Source organism: Pseudophryne corroboree, chromosome 11, assembly GCF_028390025.1.
Source record: "Pseudophryne corroboree isolate aPseCor3 chromosome 11, aPseCor3.hap2, whole genome shotgun sequence".
NCBI classification, from domain to species: Eukaryota; Metazoa; Chordata; class Amphibia; order Anura; family Myobatrachidae; genus Pseudophryne; species Pseudophryne corroboree.
In genome coordinates, this window is record NC_086454.1 from 30,532,938 (window position 1) to 30,557,620 (window position 24,683).

The window sequence follows — 24,683 nt, forward strand, 5'->3', positions numbered from 1 at the left end:
AGTAACACATGCCCGCCTCAGTAACAGGTGAGATGGAAATGGGGCGATGTGAGGCGTGGGTGTATTGGCGCTGCACCCCGCAATGTGTTTTATTTCATTATTGTAGCCAACCACTTGTTAACAACTCACTGTTTTGTTTGCTTTAGAAGCCCCGCACTGATTGGCTGTTTCATCGTAGACAGACTGTACTTTGAAGAGATCGGCCTGCTGGATGAAGGCATGGAGGTTTACGGCGGTGAGAACGTGGAGCTTGGAGTTCGGGTAAATATATGAATGCTGGGAGTTGTAGTAAGTGAATTGTAACATCACTGCACATATAATATGTAGTCCTTTCCCGGGATAACGTGCCACCTGATAGACATGAGGTACTACAGTGTTGTGTAACTGGGATATGTATGGATTGCCGGTGATATACCTCCGGGGTACAAAGTCTATTATTGCCACAATTTACTGATAGGACGCCACCTGAGATGTCGTCAGGGAAAGAGGACGAGTGTCTGTGCCACGCAGTAGTGTCCATTCTAGTACCCTGCACCTGTCACCACCCATCCTCTTCCTCTTTCCTGTCTGGGGGGTCTCTTCTGCTCTGGTGCTTCTAGCACACTCTGGTCTGTATCTCAGAGCTGAGATATAGACCAGAGTGTGCTAGAAGCACCAGAGCAGAAGGCGACACCCCAGGCAGGAAAAAGGAACTGCATGGGTTGTGACAAGTGCAGGGTGCTGGAATGAACACTACCCAGTACTCGTTACTCTGCTCTGCCTGCGTAGGGAATATGTTGGAAAGAGGAAACTCAGTGATACTCCGTGCCGCCAGCGGCTGCCTTCTGATAGATAGGGAGAAGCCATGTAAGGCGTTTCTGTTGGGGAAATGGGTTTTCTCCCTTTAATAAATAGACCCCCCCATTGGTAGCCAGTTGTACATTGTATTATTTGCACTAGTCAGATGAAAGCTGTTGTCTGATTGGCTGAAACGCTGATTTGCTCTGAAAGCCTGTGCAAGATAATGATGTCTCTGTATCTTGTAAGTCGCAAGCCAGACTAATACTCTCACCCCATACAGTTTTCTTGGTGCGGGCTGGCGACAGATCATGACTAAACAGATAGTGAATGTGCACAATACAGCGTAAAATATAAAAAGGGAAGAGACATTACAGGGACAAAAACCAAACCGTGAAGTAAACAATACAGTGATGGGAAGGGTAGACGGAAAGTATCGGAGTCACTCAGCGGCAAACGCAGGATTTGCATGGGGGGGGTTTCCAGAACTGGGTGGAGCCAAGCACGGGGGTGTGGACTGAGGTGACCCAGTATATGCTGGGTCCGTAAAACTAGTGTGTCTGTGTGTATATATGTATGCACATGGATATATATGTACTATAATTAAAATAAAGAAAACTTTTATTAAGCACTTACAAGTGCCACCGGGAAGACAGCAGGCTGCAGAAGACGCTAGACAGCCATTAATAATACTCGGCTCGCAAAATGCAGCAAAAAAAAATAATAATAATACATTTTCTTTTCTTTTGTTTCTGGGTGCTCAGAAACCCCCCATGCGTGCGCCACTGTCACTGACTGCACATCAGTGAGGAGGGGCACCCTGGAGATGGGGGAACTGCATAATGAGATCCGGGAGGATTGAGGGCCCTGCTGGTGACCGCTTACAGTATAAGGGACGGGGCAGAGCTTGGTGGTAAAATGGAAAGAGAGGTGGACCGTAGATATAAATTATTTTACAAGTCTTATATTGAATGTCAGTTTCCATTTGTCAAAAGCTTTTTAAATGATTTTTCAAGCTCTGTCTGAGCTCAGCATAAAGTTCTTATGTCTTTTATAATCTGGAAGTTACAGCACGGTTGTCCTAGATTGGCGCCATGTGTGTATGATCGCGGCGCTGGTGTATGTTAAGTGCTGATAATGCACAATATGAAGATTGTACAGATCAGATAAAGTCCCGGAGAGCATGGTGTGTACAATGCAGGGCCCTTGTGCCGCCTCTGTGCTTTCATCACTGTTATCTTGCTAATTACTAGATACGGCCGCTGTTATTGCGGGATCTGCTGTCATGTAAATCAGGGCTTGTAGTCGGCAAAGTGAGACGCGTGCTAAGAAATACATTTTATAATCATAGTTACATTCAAAGCGCAAGAATTCTCAAGAGCATTTGTAAGGAGCAGCTAGACCCCAACATCTATATTTTACAGGTACCCTGTAGGGAAAGTGCGCTGTTCAGTGTTACCCATTGCAGGTCTGTTTCCTCATCACTGCATCTAGACATCTGACTATCTTGTTCTAGCTCATTATTAGGACAGTGACCCAAGAGAATCTCATACAGGTCAGAATGAGGATTAATCTAGCAATATTTTTAGCGCCTTCATTGTTTTTTTTACCAATATAACACTTTTTAACACCCTAATTATGACCGTGCCTCTCACCTATGGTGGCCAATCCCGAGATCGGGATCGGCGTGATCTCGGGATTTAGGGCCAAAAAACGGCCGGGATTCAATCCCGGGATTGAAAGCTCCAATCCCGGGGATTGAGGGATCAGCGTTGAGCGTCCACAGGACGCTCAGACACTGCCCGGCTTCCTTCTTCCGGCTCCCCAGCGCAGCGTGAGAGGTCACGCTGCGCCATCACACGCCTCTGGGAGCTGCCTGGAGAGAGCAGAGGATGTTCCCCCACCCACCCGCTCCCTGTATATGGTGAGTTATTTGTGCGGGACGAGGGGTCGACCACATAGTTAAAAGCCAGGATAACTAGGATTGAAAAAATGGCCGAGATTGGCTTCCCTACTCTCACGTATGTAACGCTCTGATCACATAGCTGCTGCTGCTTCTTCTTACTAATGTAACACCTTTTAACACTTTAAACATCTCACCAGTGTTATGCCCTGGGAAGGTTGGCTTGTGCTGACCTGGGGGGTCCCGTGCTGGACTTGAACCTTAGGAATGTTAGTGGCCCTCCAGATGAGGTCACCTGGTCGCTGCTGGTGAGCCTATATTTTTGGCCAAAATTATGCTAACTTCACTCTGTGCTGTATTACAGGGTTTATTATAATTATTCTGATTATCAGTGTTTAGTACTTAGAGTGTGCGCCTGCACTTTCTCTTTTTATGTGGAACTACAAGTCTCAGCATGGTAGCACCTTTCATTATGTTTAAAATTAGTGTGTGCAGTCCTAGCTCCTCCCCCATATGAGGATTCTGCAGACGTTCCAGTAACTGTGACATCATTGGTCCCGGTGTATGACTTCATAGGTATACACAGTGCTCTGATAGACAGGCTCCCCCCTCCAGCCATGGCATCATGCTGTAGAGCAGTGACGGAAAGCACAGGAGACCTATTGGGCCTCATTTAGACTTAGGAGAAGAACCAGCAAAAGGTTGCATGGTTATGACACAAGGGCGGCTAATACAATCTCTATTTATTAAACCCGGGCTGCATTGGATGCAGCCCTCAATTACGCAGTAGATTTTGACACTGTGCACCCCTCCTGCGCCCACCAACTCTAAATCTCTCTGCTCATTTTACATTTACCGTCCCGGCTGTGCAGAATTGTACCCTCTAGTCTAGCAGAGATCTGCACCCGGACTGGTACCGTTCAGAATTGTCCTGAGTGTAGTGAGCTCCCAGCCGCTCTGCTACATGGAAGTGGGCCTGAGAAATGAATGGCCCGTTCTCATCTGATTTGGCCACCATGTTCCTGACCAAAATGAAGCAAGCCTGATACCCACGGGGTTAAGTGACCAGGCTCAGCCTTGGTGCGGCCACATTATTAAGTGCTGACGCCCAATTTATTGTAAAGAGAATATGTGTATTATAGGATTATTTCTGTTACCAGATACAGATGGGTGACGATGGAGTACAATTGTTTTGGGCAACCAGCGAGTCAAAGGCCTAGTTATATAGACCATACAGTACCTCACCATACTGAAATAGAGAGGCCGTGGTTATCACAGCACAAGCCTGTAAACGCCAGGGGTCGGCATATGGCATCATTACTCTATAAGATATGAAAGTGCGCCAGAACCGTATCATCCGCTATGTAACCTGGTCTACTACCTGGAGGCCAGTGGTGGTATAATAGATCTACATGAATTAGATAGACAGTCAATAGGTTGACCCCATATGGTCGACACGCAAAAGATCGACAGGTACAACATGGAAATTGTCAACACAAAAAGGGTCGACACTCGTTTTTGGGCCAAAATTTGTCCATTTCACAGTCTGTGACCACAATTAGTGCAAACGTAGACCCCCTGCCGCGCTTCAGGCAAGGTTACTATTGCCAATCGCAGTCCATGTGGATGGTAAATGAAGCAAAAGTAAAAAAAATTACAAAAAAAAGTGTGTCAACCATTTGTGTGTCGACCATTGTTATGTTGACCTTTTGACCATGTTGACCAATTACATTCAACCATATGGGGTCAACACTGTCTATCTACACATTGGAGCCCATAGGGCATTGAGGGGTCCGGATTACTCGAACACTTTTTCGTGTCTTGGCAGCATGGTGGGAGGAAGGGGGCGCATTCTGTCTACGGCCCCCGCTGGTATTATTAATCAGGATATGCGCAGTTGCCTCACAGCACCTCCGAGTATCAGCGCTGATCTAGATCCCAGTGCTGAACACAAAGCCTGATTTCCCTGTATGCTCTGCATTGCTCTGCATTGTCCTCACAGGAGTTATCACAGAGAATGGAAATCCAGCGGTGAGAGGCGATGTGCCGCCTTCCTTCTCCTCCTAACGACTCTGTAAGCAGCTGTCATCCTTTATCCGCACATATGTTGTGGTTTGGGAATTCGGTCTTGGTTGCCCGACACATGACAAGACGTCCTTATCTTTCTGCAGCGCTACCAACTGCGACAGGATTACTTATGGTAACACCTGTTCAGTCCTCGCCCGTGCCGCTGATTTATTGCTAGTTAACAACACTTCACACGTTGGATGGCACAGTGTTATTAAATATGCTCTGTGCGTAACTAGCGTTCCTCTCCGGGACTGCAAACTTGTCTCGCTATCCACCATCTGCAAAGTTACTGTGTAAATTATTCTGCGCTCTGGAAACAAGACACAAAGTAGTGAAGCAAATGGGTTATTGTAGCTGATACTCATCCCGTGCTTTGTAGGTTGTGTGCTCACTGTACAGCAAGTGTATGTTACACGATATGGGGTAGTGCATAGGAACTCACTAGATGAAGTTACCTGGTTGTGGTTAGTGGACCCATATATTTGGCCAAAATTATGCTAAGCACCTCAATTTTACTCTGCAGAGTTTATTATAATTATTCTGATTAGCAGTGTTTAGTACTTAGGACCTTATTCGGAGTTGAACGCAGATCGCTGCATACGCAGCCAGACCTGCGTCTATCTCCTCACATGCTGGGGGGCCCCCAGCACAGGGCAAGGCCGCCCAGCATGTGTGAGGCCTCCTCTCGACACTGTCAGGTGGTCGGCTGCCATTTTTTAATCTGAGCAGCTGTGAGTGACATCACGCATCGCCCTGAAAACATTCCCGTCCCGCCCCCATTTGGCCTGCCCCAACTCCCCTTCCCCCCTACACACACACACACACACCCATGCCGTGTTGCTGCCCCGCAAATGCCCACCGCTAGCAATCACATTGCGGTGGCATCCATGTGTGGGGTCGCACAGCTGTAATGCAGTTGCGGAGCTGGCATGAAGTCGCGGCGCATGTGCAGTTTGCCTCCATCAGCGGCCACGTCTGAATGCCCCCCTTAGAGTGTGCACCTACATTGTATCTGTTTTTCTGTGCGGCACTCCTTAATTCTGTATTATCTTGTCCACATCTGCGTTGTAATAGATTAATATAATGTATTTTGTTTTAATTGCCATTTCTTCAATTATGTTTCTGTTGACCTGTCTTGTAAGTGCATTATATCGTATATCAGGGCTATCCAACATGCATCTCTCCATCTGCTGTAGAACTACACAATCCAGCATGCCTTAATAGCAAAACTGTGGCAGGGCCTGCTGGGATGTGTAGTGCCGCATGTTGAGAACCCCTGATGTATGGGGTAGGTTCTTAGGAGCGTCCGGCTGCAGTGTTGTGCTGGGGTTACCGGCTCCCGTCAGATGTCTGCCTGAGGTAAATGTGGCGGGAGAAGTGTGGTGGAAGCTGTAATAATATATTAACCAACGGGACACATTTAATCTTTGTCACCCCTGGCATCGGTGGGTGGGGGATCCTCACATCAACTCCCCCGCTCCTCCATGCACATATCCCAGCTCACAGCCATCAAACGTCGCCATAAATATAGGCTTCAATGTTACGTGTTGTAGAGGATTAGAGTCTTCTATAGGTCTCTCACTTCCTCCTCTAAGTTATGTCTGCCCCCCCCCCCCCCCCCCCCCAATTTTTCTGTGACAGGCAGTGGTACAGTAAGCCTGGCAGTGCCAGGAAACAGAATGGTTGGCAGATATTGTTGGAAACATAATTACAGCTGCAATGACTGATGCTGGCACGTATGAAGTACTTTCACCAATATCCTTGTAAATCTGCCGTAAACACGGCCAATTCAGATGTCTAACACACCAGGCTGCCCACATTTATAATTTTATATCATCATGAAATTGCTCATTCTCTCAGTGTAACGCTTGGGCAATAAAACTGGAAAATAGGATTCAGCAGAATGATGGCGGCGTTCTGGGTGACACAGACGGGCGTAAACTGTTTGCAGAGATTGTTCCGCTATGTGTACCAGCAGAACGCAGCTTAGACAAGTCTTTATACCTGGGATATTATCAGGGGTTTTTTTTTCCTTTTTAGCGAACGTTAACGAATATTATTCCGAGTAATTCTGTGTGAGCTGCAGCCGTGCCATACAGACGGGAGAAATGCTAATTGCCGGAGAGCGCCGTACGGCGCCCAAACATTTACAATACACCGTATAAGCCCAGACTCATTTGTTTTTGTGACATGGGTTTATGGTCTGTTCAGAGTTGTGTTTTCAGCAGCAGAAAATGATTTTGCACTTAGTAAAACTGCTGAACACGAGCAGATTTGGAGCAATTAAAAATATGTTAATTTCTGCTTTTTTTTTTTGTTTTTTTAGTTTCAGAAAAATAAAGCAAATGTTTTACAGTAGAATGATGCAACGCTTACAGGGTTGTTTCGAGGGCAGGATAGATGGAGACGGCTACTGAGCTGATTTATTGATCAAGCTCAGAGTAAATTAAGGTTTTCTGACATCAGCGAAAGCGATATCATTCGGGACGGGTCAGTGCGGGGATAATTAAGTTACTCTGTAAGTAGCAGAGAGAAACAGAGACACATTGACAAATCTAAATGAATGCCTTGAGAAAAATACATTTTATATATATATATATATATATATATATATATATATATAGATAGATAGATAGATAGATAGAGATATATATATATATATATATATATATAGAGATTATATATATATATATCCATATATATACAGTAGTATGTGTATATACAGAATATATACTGTATATATAATTTATATTAAAAAAAAAGATACAGTATGTATATAATTTACAATATTGTCATTTCACATTTAAAAGCTCTAAAGAAAAGAGGTTTAAAACATAAAGTTAACAAAGTTGCATTTTCACCTTCAGGTGACTTACACACGCCGTCTTGCAACATTTACTAACTACATTGCTTCATTGCATTCTATCATCAGGTTCTGCTCATTTCCCTGGGATACAGAATAAAGCTGTCGTTTAGATTTGATTATCTCCAGAGAACATCTGATCCGTAATCCAAGGTCATAATAATGGTGCCTCTGACCTGCTGGTTACCAGGCGGTCCTCAGGCCACCAGCGGCCCTACGAGCCTCTCCCAGCCCATGGCTTCCCATGTACCCTCCTCTGCTATAACATAGCAGAGAATAGGCCTGGTGCAGCCGCTCCCGCGCCATGCGATCCCCTCCGCACAGCACGCCACAGGAGGACGAAGCGCCCCTGATGCCTCTGCAGGCAGGATGGAGCTGTACAAGTGGGGGGAAATGTTCCTACTCTGGCAATAGTAATTTGTGACCTAACCTAGATAGGATTCTGTAGATTAGAGGCCATGCTTTGACTTGTAGTTCCCCAGCAGCCAGAGAGCATTTGCTGGGTGCAGTGTTTCATGTAGTTATTACACTAGTACACGACTGGCTGCAAGACCGTATAGCAGAGCTTCGAGTGACAGCTGAGGAAGGTCTGACTGATGTGCATGTGAGTGGTGTATAGTTATGTCTAAAGGGGATATGAGGTAAGTCAGAGGTCCATATTGGGAGGTCTGAGTGCTTGTTGTGTGTGTGAGAGGTCATGGGGGGCTACATTGGATTATATGAGGGCATTTTATGAGTTATACAGTGAGGTCATATAAGGCTATTTATTTCTTAAAATGAAGGGTATTGATGAGGTGCTTTTGAGGGTTGAAGGGACGCCCTTGTGGCCCTTGGCGTGTGTCAGGTTTCCCATCAATGTATGTAGCAAACTTGCCACCCCTCTAGAATGTCTGTCTGGGAGACTCAGAATTTTAGGGGAGTTTTTCTGAGGGCCCCTCTAAATCGCACCCCCTTCCCTAATGAAGTGGCCGCTTGTAAGGGCTGTTACTGAGCAACTGTTGCTATGATCCTCTGACCCTGGCAACCATCACTGAGAGGCTATAGGCTGAATACATTAGAACAAATGGTGACAATATGTTCATGTTCTGAAAACTGAGAAATATGACAATACTGTATTCCCATATTTATCACTGGAGTGTAATGTTCTGCCTCTCCTGCTGCAGAAGAGAAATAAATGCATATAAAGTATATATGTGCCCCACCATCACACCCTTTCCCAATGGATCAGCCATGATTCAGGAACTCTGACAGAGGCACATTGGGTGTTTGGGCTGATTGCTAATGATGGGAGGTAGCGGTTAGATGCGCATACGGAACAGCGTTCCTCCATCTTTATTCACTGGCATCCTATGTCTTTACATTAGCTGATCATTGTACATTACCAGGACATATGGGCTACTACTATGTAATGTCGCCTGATGCTCTAAATAAATTGCACTTAGAGTGTCAGCTCTTGTGACTTGACAATTCACCCCACACCCTGCTGTTGCCGTTCTGTCTCCTACCTTTGGACGTGGTTTATATTGATGTTTACCCTCAGAACACATTAGAAGCACTCTCTGTACCTGCGCTGTGCCCACACGCCGTATTATCTGGGAACATGGCACCCATCCCACGCCGCAGATGGCTCGCCGGATTGTGCTGGATGCCGTTCCATGCCAGACTGCGTGCAGACTATTCCTATCTGCTCCGTGCTTAGACGCTGCAGAACACAGCAGGAACAATGTACCTCAGATCGGAAACAATACACCGTTGTCAGGATGATTTCTGCTATGTAACCGTATACAGTCAGCATTTATTCAGCGTTATCAGCACATACAGTATGCCGCAAAGCGATGGTCAGAAAAATATTTGGTTATTAAATGAACAATTGTAAGTAACACTTCAGAAGGCAGACGCGTTTTCTCTCCTTCACTGCAAGTTACATGAGTAGCCTGTATCTGCCTCCTGTTACCTGCCCTCACTGGAGGTATAACTGCCTGCCTCCTCTTACCTGCCCTCACTGGAGGTATAACTGCCTGCCTCCTCTTACCTGCCCTCACTGGAGGTATAACTGCCTGCCTCCTCTTACCTGCCCTCACTGGAGGTATAACTGCCTGCCTCCTCTTACCTGCCCTCACTGGAGGTATAACTGCCTGCCTCCTCTTACCTGCCCTCACTGGAGGTATAACTGCCTGCCTCCTCTTACCTGCCCTCACTGGAGGTATAACTGCCTGCCTCCTCTTACCTGCCCTCACTGGAGGTATAACTGCCTGCCTCCTCTTACCTGCCCTCACTGGAGGTATAACTGCCTGCCCTCACTGGAGGTATAACTGCCTGCCTCCTGTTACCTGCCCTCACTGGAGGTATAACTGCCTGCCTCCTCTTACCTGCCCTCACTGGAGGTATAACTGCCTGCCTCCTGTTACCTGCCCTCACTGGAGGCATAGCTGCCTCCTCTTACCTGCCCTCACTGGAGGTATAACTGCCTGCCTCCTCTTACCTGCCGTCACTGGAGGTATAACTGCCTGCCTCCTCTTACCTGCCCTCACTGGTGGTGTAATTACGTGCCTCCTGTTACCTGTCCTCACTAGTGGTGTAATTGCCTGCCTCTTGTTACCTGCCCTCACTGGAGGTATAATTGTCTGCCTCCTGTTACCTGCCCTCACTGGAGGTGTAACTGCCTGCCTCCTGTTACCTGCCCTCACTGGAGGTATAATTGAATGCCTCCTCTTACCTGCCCTCACTGGAGGTGTAACTGCCTGCCTCCTGTTACCTGCCCTCGCTGGTGGTGTAATTACCTGCCTCCTGTTACCTGCCCTCACTTGTGGTGTAACTGTCTGCCTACTGCTGCCTCCCGCTCACTGGTGGTGTAATTACCTTCCTCCTGTTACCTGCCTTCACTGGTGGTGTAACTGCCTGCCTCCTGTTACCTGCCCTCACTGGTTGTGTAATTACCTGCCTCCTGTTACCTGCCCTCTCTGGAGGTATAACTGCCTGCCTCCTGTTACCTCCCCTCTCTGGAGGTATAATTGCCTGCCTCCTGTTACCTGCCCTCTCTGGAGGTATACTTGTCTGCCTCCTCTTAACTGCCTTCACTGGAGGTATGATTGCCTGCATGCCCTCACTGGAGGTATAACTGCCTGCCTCCTCTTTCCTGCCCTCACTGGAGGTATAATTGCATGCCTCCTCTTACCTGCCCTCACTGGAGGTATAATTGATTGCCTCCTATTACCTGCCCTCACTAGAGGTATATTTGCCTGCCTCCTGTTACCTGCCCTCACTGAAGGTATAATTGCCTGCCTCTTGTTACCTGCCCTCACTGAAGATATAACTGCCTGCCTCCTGTTACCTGCCCTCACTGAAGGTATAACTGCCTGCCTCCTGTTACCTGCCCTCACTGGTGGTGTAACGGTCTGCCTATTGCTACCTCCCCCTCACTGGAGGTGTAACTGCCTGCCTCCTGTTACCTGGCATCACTGAAGGTATAATTACCTGCCTCCTGTTACCTGCCCTCACTGGAGGTATAACTGTCTGCCTCCTGTTACCTGCCCTCTCTGGAGGTATAATTGTCTGCCTCCTGTTATCTGGCATCACTGGAGGTGTAACTGCCTGCCTCCTGTTACCTGCCCTCACTGGTGATGTAATTACCTGCCTCCTGTTTCCTGCCCTCACTGGAGGTGTAATTGCCTGCCTCCGGTTTCCTGCCCTCACTGGAGGTGTAATTGCCTGCCTCCTGTTACCTGCCCTCTCTGGAGGTATAATTGCCTGCCTCCTATTACGTGGCCTCACTGGAGGTGTAATTGCCTGCCTCATATTACCTGCCCTCACTGGAGATGTAATTGCCTGCCTCTTGTTACCTGCCCTGACTGGTGGTGTAATTACCCGCCTCCTGTTACCTGCCCTCACTGGAGGTATAACTGCCTGCCTCTTATTACCTGCCCTCTCTGGAGGTATAATTGCCTGCCTCCTGTTACCTGCCCTCTCTGGAGGTATACTTGTCTGCCTCCTCTTACCTGCCTTCACTGGAGGTATGATTGCCTGCATGCCCTCACTGGAGGTATAACTGCCTGCCTCCTCTTTCCTGCCCTCACTGGAGGTATAATTGATTGCCTCCTATTACCTGCCCTCACTAGAGGTATATTTGCCTGCCTCCTGTTACCTGCCCTCACTGAAGGTATAATTGCCTGCCTCTTGTTACCTGCCCCCACTGAAGATATAACTGCCTGCCTCCTGTTACCTGCCCTCACTGAAGGTACAATTGCCTGCCTCCTGTTACCTGCCCTCACTGGAGGTGTAACTGCCTGCCTTCTGTTACCTGCCCTCACTGATGGTGTAATTACCTGCCTCCTGTTACCTGCCCTCACTGGAGGTATAACTGCCTGCCTCCTGTTACCTGCCCTCTCTGGAGGTATAATTGTCTGCCTCCTGTTACCTGCCCTCTCTGGAGGTATACTTGTCTGCCTCCTGTTACCTGGCATCACTGGAGGTATAACTGCCTGCCTCCTGTTACCTGCCCTCTCTGGAGGTATGATTGTCTGCCTCCTGTTACCTGCCCTCTCTGGAGGTATACTTGTCTGCCTCCTGTTACCTGGCATCACTGGAGGTGTAACTGCCTGCCTCCTGTTACCTGGCCTCACTGGAGGTGTAACTGCCTGCCTCCTGTTACCTGGCATCACTGGAGGTATAATTGCCTGCCTCCTGTTACCTGCCCTCACTGGTGGTGTAATTACCCGCCTCCTGTTACCTGCCCTCACTGGAGGTATAACTGCCTGCCTCTTGTTACCTGCCCTCACTGGAGGTATAATTGCCTGCCTCCTATTACCTGGCATCACTGGTGGTATAATTGCCTGCCTCCTGTTACCTGGCATCACTGGAGGTATAATTGCCTGCCTCTTGTTACTTGCCCTCGCTGGAGGTGTAATTACCTGCCTCCTGTTACCTGCCCTCACTGGAGGTGTAATTGCCTGTCCCTATTACAGTACCTGCCCTCACTGGAGGTGTAATTGCCTGTCCCTATTACAGTACCTGCCCTCACTGGAGGTGTAATTGCCTGTCCCTATTACAGTACCTGCCCTCACTGGAGGTGTAATTGCCTGCCTCCTATTATCTGCCCTAATAGGTTGTTGACACTGTGTCAGTGTCTGATAGGGCGCTGTCACAGTGTCAGATGGTTGTTATTTTGCCATCGATGGTGGGAGACCGTTATTTCTCTGCCGTCATTGGCTGTGTTTCAGTAGTGCAGGTGTTTATTTGCACATCGCTTAGCCCCGTCCTCCTTCTCTGATTGGCTTGTTGCTGTTCCACCAATAGTTTAAACTTTCAGTGGTTTACCATCGATGGTTTCCTGTTATTGATGGGAAGTACCAGTGGTGCAAATCAATAGAGACCATCGATGGTTAATCAATCAATTTCCATCACTAATCCAACCTTCTGGATCTCTGTAATACCTGTAAGGGGAGGGGAAAATGGGTCTTGCGCATGATATTGTAATAATGATATTACAAGTCACCAGAGCGTTCCCTGACTATGGCCCTCATTCCGAGTTGTTCGCTCGCAAGGCGAATGTAGCAGAGTTACACACGCTAAGCCGCCGCCTACTGGGAGTGAATCTTAGCTTCTTAAAATTGCGACCGACGTACGCGCAATATTGCGATTACAAACGAGTTAGCAGTTTCTGAGTAGCTTCAGACTTACTCTGCCTGTGCGATCAGTTCAGTGCTTTTCGTTCCTGGCTAACGTCATAAACACACCCAGCGTTCGCCCAGGCACTCCCACCGTTTCTCCGGCCACTCCTGCGTTTTTTCCGGAAACGGTAGCGTTTCCAGCCACACGCCCCTAAAACGCCGTGCATCCGCCCAGTAACACCCATTTCCTGTCAATCACAATGCGAACGTCGGAGCGATGAAAATGCCGTGAGTAAACTTACTTTCTTCATAGTAAAGTTACTTGGCGCAGTCGCAGTGCGAACATTGCGCATGCGCACTAAGAGAATTCTCACTGCGATGCGATGAAAAACTCCGAGCGAACAACTCGGAATGAGGGCCAATGTACAGGCGCGGAGTGTAAATACTTCTATGTAGGCAGTGGGAGTCCGTCTGTAATATCTGCGATCAGGTACAGTATGCTGCGCTTTATCCCGTGTGATATACCAGCTCTCCAGAACTTACTGTATGTTATCTATAGGAGTTTATAGACACATTAGCATCACGTGTATGTAAGCAGACCACGCGTGTGTATACCACATATGTATGACACCAGTGAACATGTGACTGGAGCCTGTAGTGTATAGAAAGAAGCGTAATTACCTTTGTTTATAATGAGCCTTGTAATAACATGCACAGGACAAACGGCAAACGCTGTGCCCTCCGGCCGCGCCATGCTGGGCAGTGGGTACAGTATACATAATTGACCCAACAGATGGTAATCCAGGCACAATTTGTTTTCTGTGTACTGTAATGTGGATCCCAGGGGCGGTGGCACGGGTGACTGGATGAAATTGAATCTTCATCTCTGCCAGTGATCAATATTGTCATTTGATTCCCTGATAACGTGGCTCTGGCGGCTACCCTGGGGGGACTGCCTACAGATGCACAATTTGTTATTTAAATGCCTTTCTCTGCCAGACATGTCCACGCGCAGCAAGGATCCGACAAAGATTAATTCCCCCATCTGAGGCGCCATTCTATAGAGACTCTTACATATTCATCTGTCTCTCCTAACGCAGGATTATACGTATTTACTGACGCTATGTGTGAGTCTGTTTACCCTATAGCTTATATACTGTGTGTATGTGTGTGTATATATATATATATATATATATATATATATATATATATATATATACACACACCTATCTCCTATATATCTGTCTCGTATCTATCTAGCAAGTCTAATCAATATTTGGGCTGACACATCTATAGCCCCAGGCCGCCTCCCATAAATAGGCCCAGGGGAAAGATTTGCATAGGCATCACAGGATCCTTTTTACTGGTGGCTGACCAGTCGCCTTATTACAAGTGCCATTGGGCAGCCCGGGGCTGATCCGTTCCTGCCTCCTGCTCCCTGTTCATCACTCAGTACCTACAGCTGCTGGGCTTCTCCAATCAGGGCCCAGGACACAGTCCTCTGACGGTCAGCCTCAGTCACGTGAGGAGGAGGAAGAAGAGGGCACCCCATTCCCCAACTGTATTCCCAGCACCTAGGTTTGTGTGACTGGGCCCTTGGTGTGCATCTTCAGTGGTGTGGGTGATGTAACCTTCAGACTGGTCCATTGTGGCAGAGAAAGGGGGGGGGGGGGGAGCGGATGACATGTGATAGACACAGAGATAAAATGATCCTGGATTCAGGTACCACAAGCAGCTAAGTAGCTGTGTGGATATGTAAACCACACTCGGGTGTATATTGTGGGCCTCCCATGGTGGAAGAAAGCTGTGTAAAGTGCAACCTGAGCATAGGCTGTGACTGGGCCCTACATTATATGTCTATCATTTAGGTGGTTAGGTGGTCATTCCGAGTTGTTCGCTCACGGCCGTTTTTAGCAGAATTGCGAACAGGCTAAAAACCGGCAGTTCTGCGCATGCGTATGGGCCGCAGGGCGCACGCGCTAAGTACTTTCACACAAAACTATGCAATTTTACACATGGCCGAGCGACACTTTTCAGTCGCTCTGCTGATCAGTGGGTGATTGACAGGAAGTGGGTGTATCTGGGTGTTAACTGAGCGTTTTCCGGGAGTGTGCTAAAAAACGCAGGCGTGCCAGACGAAAACGCAGGAGTGGCTGGGGAAACAGGGGAGTGGCTGGCCGAACGCAGGGCGTGTTTGTGACGTCAAACCAGGAACCAAACAGTCTGCAGTGATCGCAATCTAGGAGTAGGTCTGGAGCTACTCAGAAACTGCAGGGAAATATTTAATAGCAGAACCGCTAACCTTTCGTTAGCAATTCTGCTAAGCTAAGATACACGCCCAGAGGGCGGCGGCCTAGCGTTTGCAATTCTGCTAAAAGCAGCTAGCGAGCGAACAACTCGGAATGAGGGCCTTAGATGCTATCTATATTATAGGATGTTCTCTGTATTGTATTGTGGCCTCTAGAACGTCTCTATATTGTATGACTTCACAAAAGTGTTCTCTGTATTGTATATCAGTCACCAGGACATGCTGTGTATTGCATGGCGAACACCAGGATGTGTTCTGTGTTGTATGATTGTCTCTGGGGCATTCTCTGTAAAGTATGATGGTCACTAATATGCTCTCTGTATTTCATATCATCTACCAGGACATTCTCTGTGTTTTATGATGGTCACTAGGAAGCAATCTAATCTGTATCACATGGAGGACACCAGGATGCAGTCTCTATTGTACAGAGCCATCACTAGGATGCTCTCTGTATTGCATGGCTGTGGCCAGGAGGAATTCTGTATTGTCTAGCGGTCACTAGATGTTCTCTGTAATTTATGGTGGTCACATAGATGCGTTCTGCATTGCATATCACTAAAACAGGGAAAATTATTACAATACAGCATTGATATTTTTCCTGTGGATACAAATCGCAGTATCTAGTCTACTGTACAATGACATAGTTTACTGCTCACCAATTTGATTCATACAATTTCTACTCAGTTTCTGTTTTGTCATCATTTATGGTCAGTAAGATAACATATTTATTTCTCAACTGTCCTAAGTACCATCAGTTTAGTGCCAATCACAGGGTTCTGTCCATCAACTTAGTTCTGATATCAGGGGCCTGTACATCAAGATTAGTGCCAATCTCAGGAGTCTGTCCTGAGTCCATCAACATTAATGCCAATCTCAGGAGTCTGTCCCCAGTCCATCAACATTAGTGCCGATCTCCGTGGCCTGTCCTGAGTCCATCAGTTTAGTGCCAATCTCAGGGTCCTGTCCCCTGAGTCCATTAACATTAGTGCCCATCTCAGGAGTCTGTCCCGAGTCCATCAACATTAGTGCCGATCTCCGTGGCCTGTCCTGAGTCCATCAGCTTAGTGCCGATGTCAGGGTCCTGTCCCCCGAGTACATCAACATTAGTGCCGATCTCAGGAGTCTGTCCCAAGTCTATCAACATTAATGCCGATCTCAGGGTCCTGTCCTCCGAGTCCATCAACATTAATGCCGATCTCAGGGTCCTGTCCCCCGAGTCCATCAACATTAGTGCTGATCTCAGAGGCCTGTCCCCCGAGTCCATTAACAATATTGCCGATCTCAGGTGCCTGTCCCCCGAGTCCATCAACAATATTGCCGATCTCAGGTGCCTGTCCCCCGAGTCCATCAACATTAGTGCGGCTCTCAGAAGTCTGTCCCAAGTCCATCAACATTAGTGCGATCGCCGTGGCCTGTCCTGAGTCCATCAGCTTAGTGCCGATCTCAGGGGCGTGTCCCCTGAGTCCATCAACATTAGTGCTGATCTCAGGGACCTGTCCCCCGAGTCCATCAACATTAGTGCCGATCTCAGGGACCTGTCCCCCGAGTCCATCAACATTAGTGCCGATCTCAAGGGCCTGTCCCCCGAGTCCATCAACATTAGTGCCGATCTCAAGGGCCTGTCCCCCGAGTCCATCAACATTAGTGCTGATCTCAAGGACCTGTCCTCAGTCCATCAGCTTAATACCGATCTCAGGGGCCTGTCCTCAGTCCATCAGCTTGGTGCCGATCTCGGGGGCCTGGCCTCAGTCCATCAACCTAGTACTGATCTCAGGGCTTATCCTCAGTCCATCAGCTTAGTGCCGATCTCAGGAGTCTGTCCTCAGTCCATCAGCTTAGTGCCGATCTCAGGAGTCTGTCCTCAGTCCATCAGCTTAGTGCCGATCTCAGGGGCCTGTCCTCAGTCCATCAGCTTAGTGCCGATCTCAGGAGTCTGTCCTCAGTCCATCAGCTTAGTGCCGATCTCAGGGGCCTGTCCTCATTCCATCAGCTTAGTGCCGATCTCAGCAGTCTGTCCTCAGTCCATCAGCTTAGTGCCGATCTCAGGGCCTGTCCTCAGTCCATCAGCTTAGTGCCGATCTCAGGGCCTATCCTCAGTTCATCAGCTTAGTGACTATCTCAGGGCCCTGTCCTACTCACTCAGGATCTTGAAGATGTGAGGTATTAAAAACGCTTCTCTCTCCTTAAATTATGCACAGAGCATTTAGTGGTGTATGCATAATGGAAGAGTAGGTGGATGGAGGGAGTCAGGCACTGCCCACGCCCTCCATGATGCTGTCCACACCACCTTTAGCGGCGCAGTGCAGGCCCTTCATATCTTTCAGCACCGCGCACATGTGACTCTTAACCTGTCTGCCTGATATCTATCTCATGCCATATCTGTTATCTGCTTAGAATCATCATCTACTTACCTGCGCTACACACCTGACACCAGGGTCATTGCACATGCCAGCATTTGTCTGTCACTAACGAATGTGTGCTGTGTGTTTCTTAGGTATGGCAGTGTGGGGGCAGCGTGGAGGTTCTGCCCTGCTCCAGAGTCGCTCACATAGAGAGAGCCCACAAGCCGTACACAGAAGATCTGACAGCCCATGTCCGGAGGAATGCACTGAGGATGGCAGAAGTCTGGATGGACGAGTTTAAGAGTCACGTCTACATGGCCTGGAACATACCACAAGAGGTGCAGTATTCAGTGTCATTATTCACAGATATGTGTCTGTGGGTCGGTCACAAATAATCCCCCCATTGTTTCCAAGATCTGAGAGATGGCTGCTGCTGTAGGTTACTAGATTGCCAATGGTTAGAAGGGAGAGTGAAGGCTGCAGACCATATTTGTCCCAGTCTACGTTCCTTAGAGGTTTATTTATTTTATTATTACTTGTTTGATGCAAGTAAGAACATATCAGCCTCATTTCCTCCTTAAGGCAGTGTTTCCCAGCTGCAGCCCTCAGGGACCCCTAGCAGTTTATGTTTTCCAGATCTCTGATCCCACAGGTGTACTCATTACTGGGTGATGCTATTTGCCTGAAGTGCCTGGCCAGTCCTACTGTGGGTCAGGGCAATTTTAAGGATTGTCCATGCTCCAAGGACAAATGTACGCAGTTATGAGTGATTCCCTGCACTGTCCCAACTCATCCGTCTCTGCCAAGACAGGGGGACATCTCACACCCAGGAACCTACACTGTCCCAACTCATCCCTCTCTGCCAGCGCTGGAGGACGTCTCTCACCCAGGAACCTGCACTGTCCGAACTCATCCCTCTTTGCCAGCGCTGGAGGACGTCTCACACCCAGGAACCTGCACTGTCCCAACTCATCCCTCTTCCAGTGCTGGAGGACGTCTCACACCCAGGAACCTGCACTGTCCCAAATCATTCCTCTCTACCAGCGCTGGCGGACGTCTCACACCCAGGAACCTGCACTGTCCAAACTCATCCCTCTCTGCCAGCGCTGTAGGACGTCTCACACCCAGGAACCTGCACTGTCCGAACTCATCCCACTCTACCAGCGCTGGAGGACGTCTCACACCCAGGAACCTGCACTGTCCCAACTCATTCCACTCTACCAGCGCTGGAGGACGTCTCACATCCAGGAACCTGCACTGTCCCAAATCATCCCTCTCTACCAGCGCTGGGGGACATCTCACACCCAGGAACCTGCACTGTCCCAACTCATCCCACTCTACCAGCGCTGGGGGACGTCTCACACCCAGGAACCTTCACTGTCCCAACTCATCCCACTCTACCAGCGCTGGGGGACATCTCACACCCAGGAACCTGCACTGTCCCAACTCATCCCACTCTACCAGCGCTGGGGGACGTCTCACACCCAGGAACCTGCACTGTCCCAACTCATCCCTCTCTACCAGCGCTGGAGGACGTCTCACACCCAGGAACCTGCACTGTCCCAACTCATCCCTCTCTACCAGCGCTGGAGGACGTCTCACACCCAGGAACCTGCACTGTCCCAACTCATCCCTCTCTACCAGCGCTGGAGGACGTCTCACACCCAGAAACTTTCAGTTCCCATCTCTTGTACGTTAGAAAGTGGTTTCCATCAGCTGATATCATCCGCACAATAAGTTCCTCTCTCTCGCTGTTTCCAGGTGTAGGTACGACATAAAGAAAGTACATGTAATGAGGCCATTAGCATATAACGCGTCTCGCATCCTGGCTGTCCATTTATCTCTCTCACAGTAAAGACAAATAGCTGTGATTGTTAATGGCTCGGTGAGATCCAACTAAACTGAGCTGTACATCAATAGGGACTATAACGACGTCTCATTCCGGAACGGTGATTTCATTTCCCTTTTGTCTCCGAGTGTTGGAAAGTGGCTGCAATATTATGATTTGCCTCTGAAGAGACGTTGTTACTGGTACCAGTAAGGGAAATACATTGTGCTTATATACAGCAGCCCAGTGGCAGGTATACTGATACTGAGATAATGCACGCTATAACCAGCCGTTACCCCTGTAATACAATATAGATGTGATGTGTGACTCTGTCCCGGAGCTTTTCTTCTTCAGGAGCCGTCTGCTCTCCTGTAACATTTCATCTGTGCCTCTTAGCCATGCATGCACACAATCAGGCAGAGTTATCCTCAGATAAGATGACAGTGTAGCCAGTGGCAAGCGGTCTTGTGTCTCAGGGCAAGTAAAATACCGATTTGCTGGTGATCTGAAGGTGAAACCTCTTTGTTGTGTGATTTTTGTTTGTCCTTAAACACAAATTAGTTTCGTCCATGGTGCTGTAACTGATCTTTATAAAGGGCTGAGGGTTAGTAATGATATAGCGTCGCCGTAATGCACAGTGCTGAATACAGAATGGGTGGCTATACACCTCCACCTCTGCCCCAACGACATAACTGGTTATAATGAAGCCACTAGTGTGCTTTCTTTGTGGACTGTGTGAGGACGCACACACAAACAAGTGGAGAACGTACACAACCCCTGGAATCAGTGCTGTGAGGGCTCCATCTTCCTGCAATCTGGATGTATGAGTTTGTATATGCTCACCTGCAACTTTTACTAAACAAATACTTGTATCATTGCACTTTGAGTTCATCACCAAAGTGACCCACCTGTCTGATTGTGCAGTCTGAATATACATACATACAGTACTACATTCTATATAAATAAAAGGCTAACACTGCTCCTCTCCTGTGTGGGGGGAATTAAAGTGTTTAGCGCGCCGGCGGCCACTAGATGGCTTCTGACAGAGTTACCGTTGCGTTATTCCGTCATTTTGATGGGCTGGTAACTAGTACATATATAGATGTGTAGACACTGGCGGCAGGAGGTGGTCTGGCCCCCCCTATACAGTATGTGGCTATGGGTGATACATACTGTATGATGACTCGCATGTGGCTGTTTTGCTCCTTCTGTGATTAGATGTTGGTATTAGTGTCTGGAGGCTGTTCCCGGTTATCATTGTAACACATTATCCGGTCTCTCCCCGCGCTGAACGCTTGTGTGATAATCATCCTGACTCATTCTCCCTCCTGCAGGACCCGGGGATTGACATAGGTGACATATCAGAGAGGAAAGCTCTGCGGAAGAGGCTGCAGTGTAAGACCTTCCGGTGGTATCTTGTTACAGTGTATCCGGAAATGAGAACCTACACTGACAACATTGCCTACGGCGTGGTGAGTGCGTCTCCTGGGTTCTAGTAATGTCATTAATAAGCCAATGTCGCTTGCTGTGCTGTCTAGTCAGCCGCTTGTTTAATCTCTGGGTGGCTTCTAGCACTGGAGGCCGAGCACCTCTGTGCCATAATAATCTCCACATTATATGTGCTTGCCCTGGGATAGGATACAAAGCTGCTCCCTTTATATAATTGTATCCAATACAGAGCGAGCCCTATCCCATGGCAACGGAAGAAAAACTGCCTGATTATATAAATGAATGGCTGGAAAGCACAGATAGAAGTGAGGAATAGTAATCAGCGCGTGCAAGCGAATAATTAATAAACTCCCACAAGTTGTAAAAAAAACAACTTTTGCTTGTTTGTGTGGTGATAAGACAAACACGATGAATTACAGTAGCGTAGAAGCATTTACTTGTATGGTTACAAAGACGGTGCGTTACGCCCTTCCCTACTCGCTGAAATGTATCTGCGGTGTTGCAGCAATGCAGCTGATGTGTTTCAAGTCGCTTTTCAACAACTTTATTAACTGTCGGCGCATAACGGTACAATATATTATTTATTAACAGTTACTTATGTAGCGCCAGCATATTCATTTACGCTTTTCAACAGTAATAAAACAAGACTGGGTAATAATAGAGAAAGAGGTACGAGGGCCCTGCTCGCTGGCTTACACTCTGTAGGAAATGGAAAGAGATGCAATCGCTCATGTGCTTGAAGGGAAGAAGCTGCGGAGATGTGTCCTGGCTCATAGGTGGCGATGACCATTATATTACCACCTGCAGGGCTGGGGGGGGGGAGATCCGTACGCCGCCGAAGATTGCGGAGAGATGCAATGTATAGATGTACAAACATCACACAACAAGGCTGCCCTCCGATCGATGTAGAACTTTCCCCATGTTCTCCTAAAATACTGGTTATCCTCAACTGGGGATTACATTAGTCCTGCAAAGGGAGGGCAGGACTGGTGACGGAAGTTCTGTGGGTGCATCCATCATTGGGGCCAGCGGTATGGTAGCCAGGAACTCATATTTGTTTTTCTAGGGCTTAGGTGCCACCTTCCTTAGTTTCTCTATTGGCCCCACTGATATACCCCCCATCCCCCCTATGATTAGGACGGTTCTCAAGGAGCACAATGTATCCTGTTAAAAGTGTTGGATGAGTTCTGATTTTGGCAGTTCTGGAACTGGTTGTGCAGCTGCCACAAAGAGCGCTGTAACGTCCGCCCCCTCCTTCCCGGTATCTCATTCCAGTTACCTTCCTTCACAAAATTATATCTGCTCGGAAAACAGGAGCATCAGTACTAGAGGAACATTCTCTCCCCGCCAAGCTCCTCCCACTGGTAGATGCAGACGTCCGCTCATCCACAAACCCACGCATTCGGGCAGACGTCTAGGCGCACCTGCGGTACCAGTGCGGTCCTGTCCTCTATGGTCTCCTCTTGCTGCGTTGCCCTTTTCTTTAGTACATACAGAAGTATCTTGCCATTAATAACCTGGCATAAAAAGGAAAACATACAATTAATATAAAGCCATTCTGTCCTGATCTGTGTATTGGTTGGAATTGTATCTATATAGTCATTTAATCTGTGAGTAAAGATCCCTGTCTCACTGGTCATATGGTCTGAGCGCACAATTTAGTCCCAGACCCTCATTTTACAAGCAGATGGTTAATGCTTAATCCCTGCCGAGCAGAGGGAGCTTAATTCTCTGCCCACCGGTCAGCCGCTGCGTGTATAATACTGTAGCTGGAACATGATAATATGTCACATTCCTATAAATGACCCTCGTTGTATAGGACATGAAATAATCCCTCATACTCCCCATCAGATGCCCAGAGCTCAGTGTATGATAACGCTTTGTGATGGTTTTCCTATTAGCGGCTCTTTCCTATATCAGAAGTTTGCAGCTTCGTGCATAAAATAAGTGTTCTTGCAGATGGAGAAGCTGGAAAGAAGATATCAATAAACGGGGCTGGGTTATCAAGCCTGATACCACGTGGATACAGCGGTTACACATGTTAAGACAAATGTAGGTATTGGGGCACTGTATGTAACAAAAGCCTAGTGCAGGAGAGATGAAGAATATCACAGCCCCCATAGTGCTCAGTAGGCCTGGGGGCTTCTCTGAGCATAACCCTGATATAGAGAACGCCATCTGATGATGGCATTAGCATGGGTAGCCAGAGATCTACGGAGCATACAATCAGTAATGTCTAATAGATGCTATTACATTACTAGACACATAACAGCGGAGAATGGTTGTCACGGTCCGGCGGGAGACTGTGCAGGGGAGCCGGCTCTTACCTGTCCGGTCCCTTTGGAGAGGCCAGCTGGCGGAGGTGCGGGCTGCTGGAGCCGGGCAGGGTGCGCTGGGAGGACAGGCAGGGGCACTGGTTGGTGGCTCTGCAGACTGGCAGCATGTCCCTCCGGCAGGGGTTAGCGGTGCTGCTGTGGAGGCAGGACTTCTGTGAACAGGCTGGGCTGTGTTCCCGGTGGCCATCTTGGATGTGGGCAAAAAGCCTGTCTTGCCCACACTTCTCCAATTTATCACTTTCCTGTGGCCAATTAGCTCCGAGCAGCTGCTATAAGACAGGAAGGCCTGGAGGAGGGAATTTGCCAGTGCAACGTCTTTCACAGTATCTATAAAGCTATTTCTCTGTGCTCCCGCAGCGTCTCCAGTGTCAGGTTCTTGTTACAGCAAAGTACCCAAGCCTCCTGATATAGCCTTACGCAGACTGCCGACTCTGTTCCCGTGACCTACCTAGCTACCTGTTCCGGACGCCGCAGTAACTAGCCTTCGGAATTCCTCCTTTAAAGTACTGGGTCACGGTTCCGGTATCCTCAGCCACCCGCTAACCTACAGTCGTATCTCTATTCAACTGTCTTTGCTGAACCCTGTTTAACTACTGCAAGTAATAAATGCGCAAGACCTTCATCCGTCCCGCTCGATTGTTATTCAGAGATCCAAGTGCACCAGAATCATCTTCCCCAAATCTGGATCCACAAGAATCCTCAGACGTGACAATGGTGCAATATACCTTTGTACACGGACCGGTGCAGCATAGCATTAGCTCCATAATAGCGTTTCCTCTGTACTGGAGCTGGCTGGCTGCGGCTGTACTGTATGTTCTCGCTCTGGCGGGGACCTCGACGTGTTCAGATTGATATCACCGTCTGTCACAGCACATAATTGCTTCAGTCCAATACTCATTTCACTTCACTTAATTGTGCCTGCTGAATGCTAAATGGGGTGATGTAAATACCCCATTATTTACAAACTCATTAGGCTACGGATGTGGCGGATTTCTGTATAAAAGCTCAGTGTATGAAACTATGGGAATAAGCTAATGGAGCCTCAGCCCCCCGCAGGCAGCTAGTATCACACTGTGCGACAGTCTCATTCCCCTCGCCTAGGACAGGTACGTGGGGAGCCATACACAAGGTCGCGGTGTCACCTCAGACAAGATACAATAACGTTTCCCATTACCGTCAGAATGGCTTTGGTAATCAGACG

At 48.2% G+C, this 24,683-nt stretch overlaps 1 protein-coding gene across 2 annotated transcripts in view; it reads left to right on the top strand.

The window, feature by feature from the left end:
* GALNT18 (polypeptide N-acetylgalactosaminyltransferase 18) overlaps window positions 1-24,683 on the top strand; it is a 374,597-nt gene that overhangs the window by 288,869 nt on the left and 61,045 nt on the right. For both annotated transcript variants that reach the window (XM_063946432.1, XM_063946433.1), the window contains exons 6-8: window positions 147-261; window positions 18,022-18,207; window positions 21,032-21,169. In XM_063946432.1, coding sequence (XP_063802502.1) covers window positions 147-261; window positions 18,022-18,207; window positions 21,032-21,169 — 439 coding nt within the window. The remainder of the gene's footprint in view (window positions 1-146; window positions 262-18,021; window positions 18,208-21,031; window positions 21,170-24,683) is intronic.